The sequence below is a fragment of the Pteropus alecto genome, unplaced genomic scaffold (genome assembly GCF_000325575.1).
Source record: "Pteropus alecto unplaced genomic scaffold, ASM32557v1 scaffold125, whole genome shotgun sequence".
NCBI lineage: Eukaryota > Metazoa > Chordata > Mammalia > Chiroptera > Pteropodidae > Pteropus > Pteropus alecto.
This window is the reverse complement of record NW_006436888.1, coordinates 6,614,150-6,630,152: the sequence shown is the minus strand read 5'-3', so window position 1 is coordinate 6,630,152 and position 16,003 is coordinate 6,614,150. Positions and strand designations below refer to the sequence as shown.

The 16,003-nt window shown below is 55.6% G+C and overlaps 2 protein-coding genes across 2 annotated transcripts in view; both read right to left on the bottom strand.

The window, feature by feature from the left end:
* The window catches only part of SLC2A5 (solute carrier family 2 member 5), a 49,487-nt gene extending 33,490 nt beyond the window's left edge, over positions 1-15,997 (bottom strand). Inside the window, exons 1-2 of the mRNA XM_015591387.1 lie at positions 15,724-15,997; positions 5,247-5,460 (exon numbers count right to left, since the gene is read on the bottom strand). Coding sequence (XP_015446873.1) covers positions 5,247-5,336 — 90 coding nt within the window. The 5' untranslated portion in view covers positions 5,337-5,460; positions 15,724-15,997. The remainder of the gene's footprint in view (positions 1-5,246; positions 5,461-15,723) is intronic.
* On the bottom strand, positions 1,077-5,185 carry GPR157 (G protein-coupled receptor 157). Its single transcript, XM_015591388.2, has 3 exons — positions 2,940-5,185; positions 2,100-2,294; positions 1,077-1,718 (listed from the first exon to the last, which is right to left on the bottom strand). The coding sequence occupies exons 1-3, from the start codon at positions 2,940-2,942 to the stop codon at positions 1,503-1,505; spliced, it is 414 nt and encodes a 137-aa protein (XP_015446874.1). The 5' UTR covers positions 2,943-5,185; the 3' UTR covers positions 1,077-1,502.
* Positions 15,998-16,003: the final 6 nt, after the last annotated feature.

The window sequence follows — 16,003 nt, the reverse complement described above, 5'->3', positions numbered from 1 at the left end:
TTAAGTCCCCTCACACAGGCCACTTCTGACAGGAGGCTGCCGTACCAACACATGGTTTTCTGTAGGGCAGCCCAGAGCTTTCTTTGACTCCTGAGGGGATGTTCACCTCTCATTTACTTTCATAAAGAAAACTTTCTTTTTTTTTAAATAAAGGAAACCAAAAATGAGCGTTTTGGACCTAGTTCTGTAGATGACTTCTCCTTCTGGATTCTCTTAAAACAGGACCTGCAGTCTGGTGTGGCCTTGGTTTAATCCAGAACCTTCTCACAGGCTTGCAAAAGCGTTTCGGGTTTGCAGAGTTCTCGTGGAGCCCGAGGCAGGGCCACCTGCTGGGTCCAGGTGTCCTTTTCCTGTCCGAGGCTCCCACAGTGACCGTTACATGTCCCACTCCTAGCCAACGGCTTCTGTGGCTTCACAGAGAAACTGTTTCCTGAGGTAAGAGGAACATGTCGGTGGGAGGGCCACAGAAGACAGATACAGATGCTTATTCGAAATCCTTTTTCTCTTAAATGCAAGTAATCACCCAGTGACACCTGTGTCACATCCCTCAACCAACTGCCGCACCTTCACTTTCAGAGAGGACTCAGTACTTGGACCATTCACGAACCCTCTGGTCACCTTTCCTATAAAAACTACACTACAAAGTGAATAAGCCAGACCCGCTCCCAACCCACCCGTTTCAGTCTTCACAGGAACGGACCTGAGACAGCGGGGCGTCTGTAGGGAGTCCCTACAGTGGCCTCCTCTTGTCCTTGTCCCAGCCCTTATACTGGGGGAGGGAAGCTGGGTGTGAAGTGACTGATGGAGACAGGAGTCTGGATTCTGGCCTGTGCTCGAAACCCAAACTCAATCTACTCCAAGGGCGGCGACCCATAGCGAGGCCTGGGGAGGTCCCAGGAGACAGGCCGCCCCGAGCAGCTGTGTCGGGCTGTGCTGGTGGCGGTCCCCGGGAAACCCTGAGGCAACCTTCAACCTGGTTAAGGTAACTGACTCTTCTGTTGACCAGCAAAGGTCTCCAGGAAGAGCCAGGCTGTGTGGGGAACCTCACCATCCCTACAAACCAGGAATCTGCTCCATGATATCTAGGTGGGGGGTGCCTCTCTTGTACCCTCCATTTTATTTAGGATGGGTACACAGCAGACCTATCTCTTCATGCTTTTCCCACAGGTATGGGTCCTTCAAATTGTAAACAGTGCTGTGTGGTCAAGAGGCCAATGACCATTGGACCACAGGGCAACCTGGCAGTGATCGCGTACTGCTGGTCTCCCCGAATCCCACTGCCGGCCCTCACGCAGACAGACTCTCCGAGCGCAGCAGGACGCGGGTGCAGACGTGCAGTGTGAGGGTCTAGGAGGTAGAGCAGCTGAGGGGGTGCGGCCGCCCCCGCCGGGCTCGAGAGCTTCACGGCAGATGGCTTTCGGTGCTCGGACGTCTCTCCTACTCCCTGTGGCCACCTGTCCAAGGGAGGCCGCACCCACGCACAGAACGAGGAAGGGCAGCGCTCAGGTGCTTGGCAGTTCGTGGGGGGTCCAGCCAGGTCCCTGAGAGTCCCCCGTCGTGGAGGCTGGGGCAGCCCTGGGCGGCCAGCCGGCCGGGCTCTCGGCAGCGGGCTGGGGAGGGCAGCAGCAGCACAGCGAGAGGAGCCGCGTGCGGACCACACGGGTGCAGAGCACGAACATGATGCAGTTGGCGCCTCCCTGAAACGTGTTCCCGATCCCCTGCGCCGAGCAGAGAGAGGGGGCGTGAGCGCCAGGGCGCGAGGGGGCTCCAAGCGATGTGGGCCCCAGAACCTTGTCCTCCGCCCCTCGGGGCTAGTCTGCGATGACCCTGATGCCGGGGCCTTTGGCAGAGCTCTGGGCAGGTCCTCACCTGCAGACCAGTCAGCTCCCTTGGGGCTACTCGCAGGAGCTGGACAGCACCTCGACACCCCTGGCCAGCCACACTGCCCTTCCGCTCTCTCTCCAAGGCTCCCTGCCTCGGGCAGGAAGGGAGACGGCAGGGAGCCCAGGCCCTGCCCGCCTGGCGCTGGCTGGTGGATCGGGACATGGCCACGCAGCCGGGAAGCCATCTGGGGCGGAGGGGGGAGCAGGGCTACTCACGTGCAGAATGACCAGCACCGGTGTCTGCACCGCTGGGGAGCCGCAGAGGGTCAGGACAAACCGCACGGTGCTCCAGACCCGGAGGCAGATGAAGATGAGCGGGATGAGGACCAGTTTCTTATCCACCATGGAGCTGTGGTGCTGAAGCCGGTGCGCCTCGGAGAGGATGGGCCGGTACTCGGAGAGCGCCTCGTGCTGCGCGGGGACCACCAGAGCAGACTCAGCGGGTGTGGCCGCCCGCGCCCCGCCCACGGGGCCGCCCCCAACACCGCCCAGGGCTGCCTGCCCCGCCCCCACCGCCCGCCGGCCGACCTCCTTCCCGGGGACCCAGCGGCGCGAGCAGGAAGCGGGGAGGCGTGCGCGGCCTCCTGCCCGGCTCCCACCTCCAGCCCAGGTCCTTCTCCTGAACTTGCATCCACTGCCTGCGCCACAGCGCCACACGGATGTCCAAGACACAGCTGAACGCGCGGCGCTCGACCGCGGCCCCCGAGCCCACTGTGCGCTCCCCACCGCGGCTCACGGACATCTGGGCGTAGTCTTCAATCCCTCTTTTTGCTACAGCTGACATCCCCTCCGCGGGCAAGTGCTGTGGGCTCTACCTTCCAGGGACCCAGAATCTGGATGTTCTGTCCTCCGCCATCGCCACCAGCGTGGTCCAAGCACCCTCCCAGCTTCTCCGGAGAGCTGCGACTGCCCCTCGACTGCTCTCCCGTCACCCTTGCCATCCGATGCCCTCCCCACCACCGTTTTGTCCTCAGCACGGTCCCTGGAAAACGCGTCAGATCGAGCCAGTCTTCCACCCAAAGCCCTTGGCGGTGCCGCATTTCACACATTCCTTACCATGTCCCCCGCCCCGGGCGAGCTCTGGCCTCATCCCTACTGCTTCTAGCCACACAGGTCTTCTTATTTGTCCCCAGATGTGCCAGGCCCACCGAAGGGCTTTGCACAAGCTGTTCCCTCCTGCAGAATGCGTTTCCCCACCCATCGACATGGCCCACCCCTCATCTCCTCTGGTCTGTGCCCCAGTGTGCCTTCTGGACAAGGCCTACCCTGACGACCCCACCCAGCCGCGAAGGCATCTCCCGCTCACTCTGTCCCCAGAGCCAGCTCTTTGCCTCGGTCTGTGTTTTCACAGCTCTTATCACCCTCCTTCCCAGACATCATTCTCCCCTGCTTATCCAGCGCACTGTTTATGGTCACCCGCCCCCTCCAGGCTCCACCCGCAGGAGGGGCTCACAGGAGGGGCTCCGCCCCAATCCCTCCACCCCCACCCCGGAAAGAAGAGCGGGCAGCACCAGCTCCGGCTTCCCTGCCCCCAAGGAATGCCTTCAGTGAGAGGAAGGGGGAGGAGGTTCCACTTCCAGATGGAGACTGAATTTGTAAAAATAGACAAAACGGCTCCTAACAAAAATGCATTTTTGAGCCCGGTCCTGTGTCGGGGACATGGAAGGCCAATGTGAGGGGAGGAGACGCGCACTCTGGCATCTCTGGGCACCCGAGCGGCTGTGACTCACCTGCTCAGGGCACCTGCCTCCTCCCCTGGGGCCTTCGGCAGCAGCCCCTTCCTTCCAGAACGGGGTGCGGCTGCGGACCAGCCAGGGCGGCTGGTCTGAACCTCTCCAGAGCAAAGTCTGCTCCAGCCCCTTGATTTTTAGCTCTCCTCCCTGCTAGAGGCAGGGAATGACTCGCGCACCATCGCCTCCCGCCCCCTGTTCTTCCATTTTTCTGGAAACGCTTTGGGAGCGGAGGACCCTTTCTCACACACAGGGCCAGGCCCCGCCTGCTCTCAAGACAGACACAGACGGGCAGCCTCAGGGAGGGGTCCTGGGCAGAGCCGATAGAGCTCTGGGAGTCCTCATCTGGGGGCCTGGAACCCTCCTAGGGCAGTGGAAATGAAGAGGGAGTGAGGAGGGCACCCCCACCCAGGCAGGACGCCAACTCAAAGGCCACAAGAAGACAGAGGATTTCAGAGCAGCTGGTAAGGCTGGCTGGCGTCAATCCAGCTGAGCCAGAAGGGGCGGCAGGGAGGGTGAGAGTCAGTTCAGTTTCCGAGTAAAGAGAGAATCGGAACTCTTGACTCAGATGGGAGTATAGGGTCGGGGTCAGGTGTCACCGACAGCCACAAGGAACACCCTACAAACTCGGAAATGGCTGCTGAGCCAACTGTCTGCCTGGGAAGATGGGGACACGCTGTGCTGCAATTTCAGCCTTGAAAACTCGGGGTGCTGCCCAGGGACCCAGCAGGGTGAGCACGGAAGTCTGTGTCTGGGGTTTCTTGCGACCCTGTCTTGCCGCTCCCGCTGCTTGCCCCATCACGGCTACTTGCACTTCCGCCTCTCAGGGACGGCAGGACCCGCGTCTGAGTTCTCATGAGCAACGCCCTCCGCCAACAGCACTTTTGCGTATAGTAGATGCTCAGGAAAAACGTGCTGAGTGAACCGCTGAGCAGACCACCAGACGGGTTAGCCCGAGGCTCTTTCGGGCAGCAGCTTGCTTGTGGCTAGGAGGACGCCCACACTTCACATTGCAGAACCAGTAGTTAAGGACAAGGGACAACTGGGCCAGGTCGTCAGAGAAAAACCATCCTTTCCTAGAATTTCTAGCCAGTCCAAGTGGTCAGAAGTCTCCTAGACTCCTGGCCATCTGGCCCAGCCATTGATTTATGCAAAGTCTACCATTTACGCCCTAATTCTAACCGACAAGGACAATGAGGTGAGTTCTTCGCCTCACTGACGAGAGACCCCACGGCCTCCCCTCCCAGTCCCATTCTTACTTGGAAACTGCTCACCTCTCACCCAGATTTCCCTGGAGGTTGGGCCACCACAGCGGCCTGTCCAGGAGGGGGCAGTAGAGGGCTGTGGCCGAGCACAGAGGCTGGGGTGCTGGGCGAGCCTGGGGAGTCCCCAGTTCCTCACCCACAAACGCGGGGTCACAGGACGAGGCTGTGCAGTCAGCCGGGCAGACAACCCACAGTGCATGCAGCTCAGTGCAGGGCAAACGCTCCGCCACTCCGGCCTCTCTGGCCCCTAAGGTGGCCGACTCCAACGCCAGGACACGGCAAGCGCGCATCGGGCACCAGGGCCGCGCGGCGCTCGGGCGGGGGCGGGGTGGGGGGCGGACCCCTCGAGGGCCGGCGCGGGCACCTACCGCCCTGTTTATGTGCTTCCTGATGAGGAGGTAGAGCGCCGGCAGCGCGACGTAGGCCAGCAGCTCCCACAGCTTCCCGGTCAGCAGCATCCACAGCACGCGGTCCTCGGCCCCCAGGTCGATCCAGCACCAGCCCACGGACACGTCCGAGGCGTCGTAGCCGATCTTCTTTAGGGTGACAGCTGCCACAGTGATGGCCAGCGGAACCCCCCAGCTGAGGGACGAGGCACAAACGCCACCGAGGTCAGGCTCCGCCCAGCCAGCAAGGGCGAAGTGACAGAGGCTCTTCCTTTGGGAGAACCACACTGCCCCCAGTGCCCTGGAGAGAAGGGGGCAGGAGACTCAGGAACCCCCCACCCCAGCCTGCTTTGCCTGAGCCCTGCCAAGCCCACCCCAATGCCACACGGCCAGCCCCCCAGTCAGCCCGGGTCTAGGGGTGCAGACGCCGGCGGCTTGGGGTTGCTTGGGCAGGGAGTTCCCGGGTCCCGGGTACCTGCAGCAGGATCTGGAAGGGGGCTGCGGCCTTGGGTGGACACGCCCCCAAGATCCTGAGGCCTCCTTGCTCTCTGGGAAGGGGGCATAAAGCCCAGGGCCAAGCCCTTCCCAGGGCAATGAGGTGCTCATGATGATTCTAGAGTTTAATGACTAGCTCCTGAGCGCTGAGGCCCTCTCCAGTGTCCCTGCGAAGCATTTTAGATGGGTCAGTGGACACACAGACGCCGCCCAGCACCACGGCAGGGCAGTGGAGGGCTGGCTGCCATGCCACCGGCGGGGTCCGCGTCTCAGATTTGCCCCCGCCTGGCCTCAATGCATCAGCGTTTTTCCCCCCGCAAAGTGGGAATGACAGCAAGGCCGACAGCACAGTATCACAGTAAGTCATTATGGAAATAAATTAGCGTATTAACTAGCATAAGTCCCGTGCACAGGACAGGGTGTGTCAGTGCTTACGACCCCCTGCAGTGCGGGCGCCAGGAATGAGTGAGACCCGTGCTCTTTCCGCCCCAGGAACTGGACACCTGGGTCTGTGTCCTGGGTCAGTCACCGGGACAACGAGCAATATCTAACCAGGGCAATGTCATCAGTAAATGTTTAGTTCAGAAGTCGGTTGGTTATGTTTTGAGAGCTCTGTGGAAGGAATATCGGCTCTTTCTGGAAGTTGAAGAACAATGACGAGATCGGCTGCTCGTTGCCAAAACGAAGCTAGAAGGGCTGTGTGTCCATAAGGTTCGAAATGCCACAGGGCTGCGGAGGACGCAGGGTGGGGACCGCATGGCACGGAGAAAGTCAACTCCCTGCCCGGGAAGGACTCACAGTACAGGACACTTTCAGAACAACCTGCCCTTCTCTCCCCTCGCCGGCTTCTGCCACAAGGGGAGTCACCTGTGCCCTCAGTGTCTGCTCCGCTGACAGTGGGGAGGCAGGAAGCAGCGTGTCCTCCCTGAAGTCACGGAGGTGCACAGAAGGGGCAAAATCCCACAAAACTTAAAGGGGTATGAGAAAGGTACCCAGTTATACCCAGTAGGTTGTCCGTGTTAAATATTTCTTCTAAGCAAAGTTACTTATCTGGTAAGTTCATGCAGATTTGTGTAAAACTGTTTTGTCGTAAGAAAGGGGTGACCGCTTTAGAACTCATGCCATCCTGAGACTTTAGGACGACATGTCACAGCTGTGAGCCCATGAGGGTGAGGGCCGTGTTGCTTCACTATTCTATCATCAGGTAGGGGCAAAACAAGGGCTTGCTGAATGAATGGATGAATGAATGAATGAACAAATGAATGAACAAACGAACTCTGAGCCAAGTGACTGAGGCAGCTTTTCTCAATTCACTCCTTAAATATTCACTGCAAGCACGTTATTGAAAAGGAAGTAAAAGGCTTTAAAAATGCTCAAACTGCAACCCTGATGTTACGTGTCTTGGTTTTCATCACGTTATGGTCTACAGAGCTCCTCCAAGGGATTCTGGGAAGGGAAAAGCAGTGTGTGTCGGGACGGTCACTGTGATCCTGGAGGATGGACCGGAGGCCTCTGCTCCTTTCCCCTTTGCTCGGCATCCTGACGGCCCTTCCAGGAGACCTGGGGACCACACGGTGACAGATCACATTCTGTGACTCTAGGGGTATTCTCCCAAAGCTATGAAGTGATGTGTTTCCTCGGTGTAACTGGGAATACTCAGCCCAGTTCTGAGTCCGTGCTGGAAAACACCTGGAGGAGACCAAAGAGGCAGAGGGCTGCGAAAGAGTTCAGAATGTGGGCTGAGCAATTAGAGTCGCTGTTTGAACTTGAGCACAGGTGGCAGCTACATTGGGGCCAGAAGCTGTTCTGGGAGATATTTAAGTGGGAGGTGGTGAGAAGCAGTGAAATCAGGGAGCGGTAGGAATGCAGTGGGAGGGACTGTCCACCATGCAGCAAAGCAGGTGTGACCAGACTCACGGCATGGACACGGGTGGCCCTGGTGTGCTGGTCACGGCTAACAACTGGCCGTCCCGAGAAACGTGTTTCTGTGCACGCGTGTGTGTACGCACATACAAATTCATAAATTTTACTGAAATAAAAGATGTGAAGCACAATTTATAAGGAATAACACACAAACGTCCTTACTATAAATTCCGCATGGCTGACCGAATCTCACAGGATGTTTTTGTTGATTTTCACCGAACTCTGGTACCGGCAGCCACTCTATGGCTGCAATTAGCAAAGGAAGGTAGTTCTGAGACCTGAACAAAATTGGTTGAAAGTTCCATTTTCCTTAACGAGTTAGAGGAAAGTGAAATAAGGAAGCCCTAAGGGACAAGATGAATGCCCCCGCTTCACTGCTTTGACGGTGACGTGAGCAACTTTGTGGGATCAGGTAATAATTTCCCAACTGCCCCCTCTCATCGCCTCCCCCCGAAACATCAGCTTCCTGCCTGCCCCAGCGTGGCTGCCATCTCCGCTTAAGTTCAGAGACAAGTAACACTTTTAAGTTTAATTGTTACTCAGTAACGTAGTCACCGTCATTTTTTAAAGTCCAGATCAGTGGCCCAGCAAACTGTGGTCCTCAGGCCAAATCCAGCCCAAGGTCTGTTTTTTTAAATAAAGTTTTATTGCAACACAGCCACACTCATCTGTTTACATACCACCTGTGGCAGAGGTCAGAAATTGCAACTGAGCTCACACGGCTGAAAAGCCTGCTGACTTCTCCTGTACGCAACCAACGAAACAAGAAATCGAGCCCTGATTGGTATTGCCTGACGGTTTCCACAGCGTGAACATCCCCACCACAGCCGTTTCAAGCCTCCGGGCGCGTGGGTGGGAACAGAACATGGCGGCACCTGCGACGGCCCCCAACAGCCTCAAGTGCACGAGCAGAGAAAAATGCAGGAAAACAATTAGGGGCGTACTGAGTTTTGAGTATTTGTATGACTTCTGGGTTTTTCTTAAATATCATTTACTTGTAAGTTTGTATAATCTAATTTTTCAAAATGGTTGTATTTAACCATCAGCTCACAAAATGCCCTAAAGTTTAATGATCGGGTCTGACCACCTGGTTGCACGACATCAGCTGGACAGAGGATGCAAAGGACAGGGAGCTGAAGATGCCCCCGGTTCTGGACCTACAGAGCGAGGAGAAAGCCGGTATTTCGGACAACCTCAGATAAGCCCAGCCATTCCCGGTGTGAACCTGAAAGGCATTCCTTAAAGACATGTGTGACGTAATTTCTGCTTTGCAGAAACATACACTTCCAATTTCTGACAGGTACCACCTAACGGTTTTTAATCCCTCTCCAAAAAGAACTCATCGACCAAAAGATAAACAAAACCAGAACGGGCGATGTAGCTTAATAAGAGCACGTGAGAAAAAGACCAAGGACTTTTGTTGATTTTGACCTAGAACCTTGTGTGTTCAGAGAGGTCACTCTGTGCCCAAATGTGGGTGGTTCAGAATGGCCAGTGAACTGTCCTGACTGTGCGGACACCTGTGACCCACATTCTAAACCTGACGTTGTGAAGTTGGCACCAGAGCCAGGCACGTAAGGAGAAGCTGGGCCTTGAGCTGTCCTCAGATGTTTAAAGACACTTGACAAGGTTCTGTCAGTGGAGAAGGGGCTAGAGAATAGGCAGGTGTCCCGCCCAATCCTAAACCCGACGGAAGCCACAGGGCCACGCGCAGGGGAGGCAATGGAAGGCAGGTGCCAGGGGAGGGACACGGTAAAAGCAGGTGACTAATAAGACCCCTTCTTTCCAAATCTGTGACTCTAAGGCTGAGGAGAAGCAGGGCTGAGGGTCACCTGGGATGGAGGGAGCCTGAAGACCTCTCTGAGCAGAGCTCCCCACTTGGAGGGCCACCTACAGCTGCTTCCAGTCGGGCCCAGGCCCCAGGTCTCACTTATGTTTGCCTGGAAACTGAGGTCACAGTCTTAAGTCAGCTTCCTCCTCCTCAGAGGCTGTCTTGGGCTGAGCTGTGTCCCCTCAACCTCGGTCCACATGCTGACGTCCTAAGCCCCAGTGCCTGGGAGGTAACTGTATTTGTAGTTAGGGTCTTTAAAGAGGTGATTAAGGTAAAACGAGGTCACTAAGGAAGGATCTAATCCAGTATGACTGGTGTCCTTAAGAGGAGAGGAGGACACAGACACATCCAGAGGGATGACCGCGTGAGGACACAGGGTCTAGATGGCCGTCCACAGCCAAGGACAGTGGCCTCAGAGGAAACCAGCCCTGCCGAGCCCCGATCTCAGACTTCCAGCCTCTGGGACTGTGGGAGAATCAGTTCCTGTTGTTTCGGCCGTCTCATCTTCGGCACTTTGTTAGGGAAGCTCCGGGACGCCAATGCGGAGGCCCCTACAAATGGGGGAGACAGGCTGGGGCAGTGGCCATATCCCAGCTCCCAGGGACCCTACCCGCAGAGGTGAAGGGCCGAGCTGGGCGGGGGTCCCTCAGCAAGCTGATGGGAGGGCAAACTGACCAGAGGCATTCAGACCCATCGCGAGGAGCTCGGCTCTTCTGGGAACCGGCGTCCTTTCTGTTTTCAAACCTCCCCTAGCGAAGAGGAACTAGAAATACCGCAGGACGAGCCAGGGGGCGGGGAGCCTCCCCGAGCCCCTGGCATCTGTCAGAGAACCTCGAGCAGCATCTGTTCCCAGAAGAACGGTGCTCTGGGCTTCACCCAGCTCCTCCCCAGATCTCCCCCACATGGGGGCGGGGAACACCCGCCGTGACAGGGAGACACTTCCCCTTTGCACACAAATAGGAGCACCCTCCCGCACACGGGGGGCAAGGTCTGCCCAGTAATTCGCTTCCACCGTTGGGTTCCTGCACTTTTCCATCACTCCAAACCTCATCTTTCCTACAGATCTTTGGGGCGGGGGGGAGGGGGTGTTGGCTGGGAAGGAAACAAAGGGGTCTTCTCCCCCTTTTGCGGGCAGACGGCAGTGCATGGTCTCTGTGACGTGGGGGCTGTGGAAAGCTCTGAATGCTAATGTAACTCAAAAAACCTTTAAGGAGCAAAACGATCAGGCCACAGTGCAACAATTTAGAAAGTTCTGGGGCGCGGGATGGAGCAGGCCCCGGGCAACGCCGGTGACAGGGATCACAAGGCCCGCGGCTGCCTGTGGGTTTCTTTCTGGAACAATGGGCACTTGTTAAGTGTGTGGCAGAGAGGAAGGACGTGGGAGAAGCTCAGGGAGTCAGCCGCTGGCCAGTCCACCAGGAGGTCACTCTGCAGCTCTGGCTGCAGAAGTGGGGAGGGGCGTTCGAAGAAACGTTTAAACACGCCCCCTGGACCACCTTCCGCAGCCTGGGTTCTGCTGGGCACCGCAGAGCTGTCCTGCTCTGCTCAGAGATGCTTCCTGCCCACCTGGGTCCCAGCCCAGGTAAGGACTGGCAGGTCGGACCGGGCCCTGGCGGAAGGGGCAGGGGCAGCCTCTGCTCCCACGGCCCCTGCAGCCACTGCCCACGGACACAGAGACAGTGGGGAGAACCACCCCACGGCAGCGCCCTCGGGAAATTTTGTGGGGGTAACAAACAAAGCCAGTTCGACTCTTGTTATTTTGGGGAGCACAGACCGACATGGGGTACTGTCTATGCAGCCACTGCATCCATCCCTAATCTGTCACTGGGCCCCCGACAGCGAGCTAGTTTCCAATTACAGAGCTTAGCGGGCCTTCCCTAAGAGCTTTCAGGCCCATGGGTCCCCTTTTCTCTGCATTAGAACTTCCCACTCCTCAGCAGGGGTGTTCGTGGTGAACCTGGGGTGTCATAGACCCCTTCCTCTTCCAGAACCCCCAAGCAAACTCGAGACGGTGGGTGAGCGCATGGGCCAGGGGCACAGGACCTGTCCCTGCCAGAGGTCATGCCCTCACCCACTCCCACCTCGGTGGAGCAGGAAGAGATCTAGGACTGCTTGAGGCGATCGGGTTGGCCAGGATGCTTGCTTTTGAGATGAGGCACCCCCCAGCCAGACGGACCTTCCCCCCGGCTCACAGGGGCCTGGCACAGCGGTGGCCCGAGGAGGTGCAGGTAGAGGGATGTTCACTGACCCTGCTCAGGCCTTGCTCAGAAAGAGCCCACCACTTTGGGGGGAGGTGCAAACAACAGCTTTTGAAAGACAAGCCACCTTTTGCAAGGGCACAGGGATGGCTTCAGGCCAACTCGGCTTATCTTATGGGAAGGGAACTGACCCCATCCACAGCAGCTCTAGGCCTGAGCTTCTAGCACTTTCTCAGGTGAGTACTGTAAGCCAGATGGCCACAGAGTCATATCTACCCGATTGTAAAAGGCGGGCATCCGTATCATGCTGCCTGAACAGCTACAGCAGAGGGACTTCTAATACACTGAACATTCTCACGTGACCTTAACAACGCAACCACCACCAGGAAGTTCACTTCAGAAAACTCTCAGACCCAACTGATGCTCAGTTCTTGGGTGAAAGTCAGAGGAGTAACAGGACATTCATCTCAACAAGATCTTTATCAATTACAAAAGGAAAAACAGTAAGTGCAGCGGAGAACTGGCAGATCACACCCCAGCCAAGCGGTCCGAGTTAACGCCCCCAGTGATGGAACAAATCGAAGTGGCCAGGGAGGAAGTGATGAGAAAAATATGCTCCTGGGAGATTCCTGCCCATGGCACAGAATCCGGGTCCACTTGTGAGGAAGCGCCAGACAACTCAAGCAGAGGGACACACTGGAAAATAACGGCCGGTCCTCTTCAAAACCGTCAACGCCATGAAACGCCAAGAGAGATGGGAGAACTCTACACTGGAGAAGAGACTGAAGACCAGCACATAAAGCCAATTCTCCTTTGCCGATGGGGACATTATTACCAGACTGACACATCTCAAAGAAGTCCACGATCAGATAACAGCACTGCTCCCCGTTCATCTCCTATTTCCGGAAAGTCTATGTGGTTCCTTAAGATACTGCCCTTGTCTTGTGGAAATACACGCTAGTGGATTCAGGGGCTCGGGGCATCAGGTCTGAAACTTACTCTTAAATGGTTCTGGAAAGAATAACTGGAGAAGATAAAGGTACCATGGTAAAATGTTAATAATCGAGAAAATCTGGGAAGTTAAAAACGTTGTCAAATTATATCTCAATTTTCAAAATTATTGACAAGGCCAAGAGACAAGATGGAACCATAGAAGGAAGACTGACCTTGGAGTTCTAACCCTGAGCCTCCAGCTGTGTGGCCTGGGGAGGGTCTCACCAACTAGGATGGGAGGGTCATCACCCTGCCATTCCCTCACTGGTGACCAGCGAGCTAAGGCATGGGGCAGCACTTGGCAAGAGATCAGGAGCCAGACACAGCTCGCGATGGAGAACAATTTCCCTGAGGATGACATCTACGCTGCCCTCCGAGCAGGCGCTTCTGGCAAGCCTGAGTGTGGGCAAGGTTCTCTCCTGCTGCCTGCTGTACAGCTGTCCATGGCTGCATTGTTTTATAGATGGCTTCTGTTACTTAACCTTGTATCATACCATTAAAAAAAATGACATATAGAGTTGACAGCCAGTATTTAATGGCTGCGTAACACTTCCGGTGGGGCTGTCATCTATAACTGACTGTTCCTCTATTTTGTGGACATCGAGGTGGCTTTCAAACTTGCACGCCTCTCAAACTCCTTTGCACACACAGCTTTACGTGCATTTTGGATAATCTCCTTAGACTAGGTCTCTATAAATAGGATTATAGGATCAAAGGGTATGAACCAAATACTTTCCACATAGATATTTTCATTTACATTGCCAATAATAATGTAGGAAAATACCAGTTTGGTACTTATCACGTTCATATTCTGCCTATTTTTGTTTTTTAACGAGAAAATGGTACCTTAATGTTATAACTTGTATTGTTTTGAGTATTAATGGGGCTAAACTTTTCCCTATATATATTTACCAAATGTTTTTACTATTTTGTATGAATGGGGCCTTTGTCCACTTATCAAGATATTTGTTTTGGTTTGTTTTTTCTAAAAAGCCAGTTCCTAAAAACTCTTAACAGAATAGAGATATCAGCCTTTGGTGCTGTCATATTTTAAAATACTTTCCAAGACTAGAAGGTTTGAAGAAGTGGACTGATTTTCAGTTGTCTGAGATGGTTAACAAGCAGTTGACCGTCTAGCCTACCTCTGAAGATGAGAGTTCTCACACCAGCAGGTGCTCCAGCAACACTAAACTGATTCTCCAAAGAAAGATGGTGAGAACTCCTTAGTAAGGTCATTAGCTACACAGCCTGAGAGGACCTAGGTCGATAAATGAACCTGTTGGGCAGGTTTTGCCAATTCTCTTAGTCTAGCAACACGTGAGTTAACTTCTGAAAGGGAATAAACTGTCAAAGTCCCTTTCTAGCTTGGACACTGGTATTTTCTTCTTTTCTTTTAAGAAGCAGGTGGAGCACATTCAACAGACAAGATGAACAATTCACATCTTTTTTAATGCCCAGAAGGGGACGCACAGACTTTCGCAGGCCTTCCCTGAACATCACAGAGCCATGCCCCAACCCCCAAGAAGTGAACAGAAAGAACTCTCAACTCAGATCTCTCAGGAAAGTCGTCTGTTCTATAGGACCTGTACCAGGTTTGTCTTTATCGCTTAAAAAATATATTGTATTCAATATTTTTAAAAAGGGGAGTAAGGGAAGAGATTCTTGCAAAGAAAGTCTTGGGCTCTTCCTCAAGTACACATGAACTCTGGTGTACACGCTCCCCACACCAACCAGTCTGCCAAGGACTGGGTCTCTGAATGGACACAAAGATCAGGTGGGAAGCCGGGAGGGGAGGCAGGGGCCGCCCTGCTTCCTGCGGGTCTCTGCTGCATCCCAGGCTCTGTTTGAATGGCTCCCTGCGAATTTGACTTGAAGAGCTGAGAAGCAGGCCACTTAGTTTCCCAGGGACCAGTGGGCCTCCATCCAACAGCTCTGGGAGGAGGTCAAGTGACTCCTGCAGGCTTGTGACACCCAGGTGACCTGTCTCTACCAAAGTGCTGACTGTCCTCAGCCTTTGGAAAGCAGCCTTTAACAGACAAGACCTATAATTAGGGCAGCATTTGGTGCTCTTATCTGAGGAGGAAGAGGAAATGTGCCCTATAAGACTCCTGCCTTGGGTCATTTGAATATTGAAATTACATCAGAAAGGGGCCAACTTTTCTCTACAGCTGAGGGTTACTTGATTCAATGCTTCAACCGCCAGGCCAGGGCAAGGCTTTGGTTTCCCCTTTTCTCAGAGACTCCGGGCAGCTGGTGGCCCTCTTCCAGCCCAGCCTCTGCCACTGACCTCAACCTCAGAGTTGCTCAATTCTATAAAACCAAGATCATCTAGAACAGAGATAACAAGAGATAGAGACCTGAGGTCTAGAGATGAACAAAGAAAATCAAGAAGCCGGTCTTTTGTAAATTTCACAGCTGAGGCGCTGCCTCTGGCAGAGGGCTGGATGGACTGGCAGGTTGGGTGTGGCTGAATGCACCAACCGTGCTGTGGATGTGGGTGGTGGCACAGGACTGGGAGCTGCCTGGCTCTCCAGCCTGGGACAGCCACCTAACTCAACTCCCAGCCTGGGAAACAGGTGCTACTCGCCACGTGCAGCAGAGATGGCCAGAAAACAGTGAAGCAAGAGGTGAAGGACCCAGAGTGCCCTCACCAGTTTTCTGAGTGTCCCTAAGTCCCCAGGGTCAGGAGCTAAGGGCGAGCTCTGGACCTCCACCCTCCACGGAACTGAGCTGAGGCGCCCACCTCGCTGAGGCTCCAGCTGGGGGCGAGCGCAAAGGGGCGTCGTCTTCGGTGATGCTCAGGACAGGTCCACCTCTTTGGCAAGACTGACATCGTCCTGCTGGTTTAGGACTGCCCTGGGGCGTGAGCAGACACTGTCCACTGGACGTTCGGCCATGGGTCCGACCAAGAAGTGGGCGCCAGGGGGACGCAAGGGCCAAGGGAACGGCGGGCAGGGACCAGGTGGGAGTCAGGGCGGGTGCGGGGGAGGTCAAGGGAAAGCAGCGCGCGGCCACCCACCTGACGACGTGGAAGGCCCAGAGCAGGTGGCCGGCCCGGGGTCCGCGCACCGCGCGGACAATGCTGAGGTACAAGTAGAGGGCGATGGCCACAGTCCAGAAGAAGGAGCTGGTGTTGGCGAAGGTTGAGAGAGCTCCCTGCAGCACGCAGTCCCACGAGGGGCCCGTGAAGTCCTGCAGCACCCCGTAGAAGTAGGAGGCGGCCGAGAGCAGGTCCGCCAGCGACAGGAAGAGCAGCAGGCGCCGCGCTTGGCTGCGCAGGTCGGGCCACAGGGCGTGCG

What these genes read in the sequence shown, in the direction of transcription:
- GPR157 (XM_015591388.2), bottom strand. An exon ending in CGGTGCTGGTCATTCTGCAC is followed by an intron (nt 1,719 to 2,099) that starts GTGAGTAGCCCT and finishes TGCTCGGCGCAG; the next exon opens with GGGATCGGGAACACGTTTCA.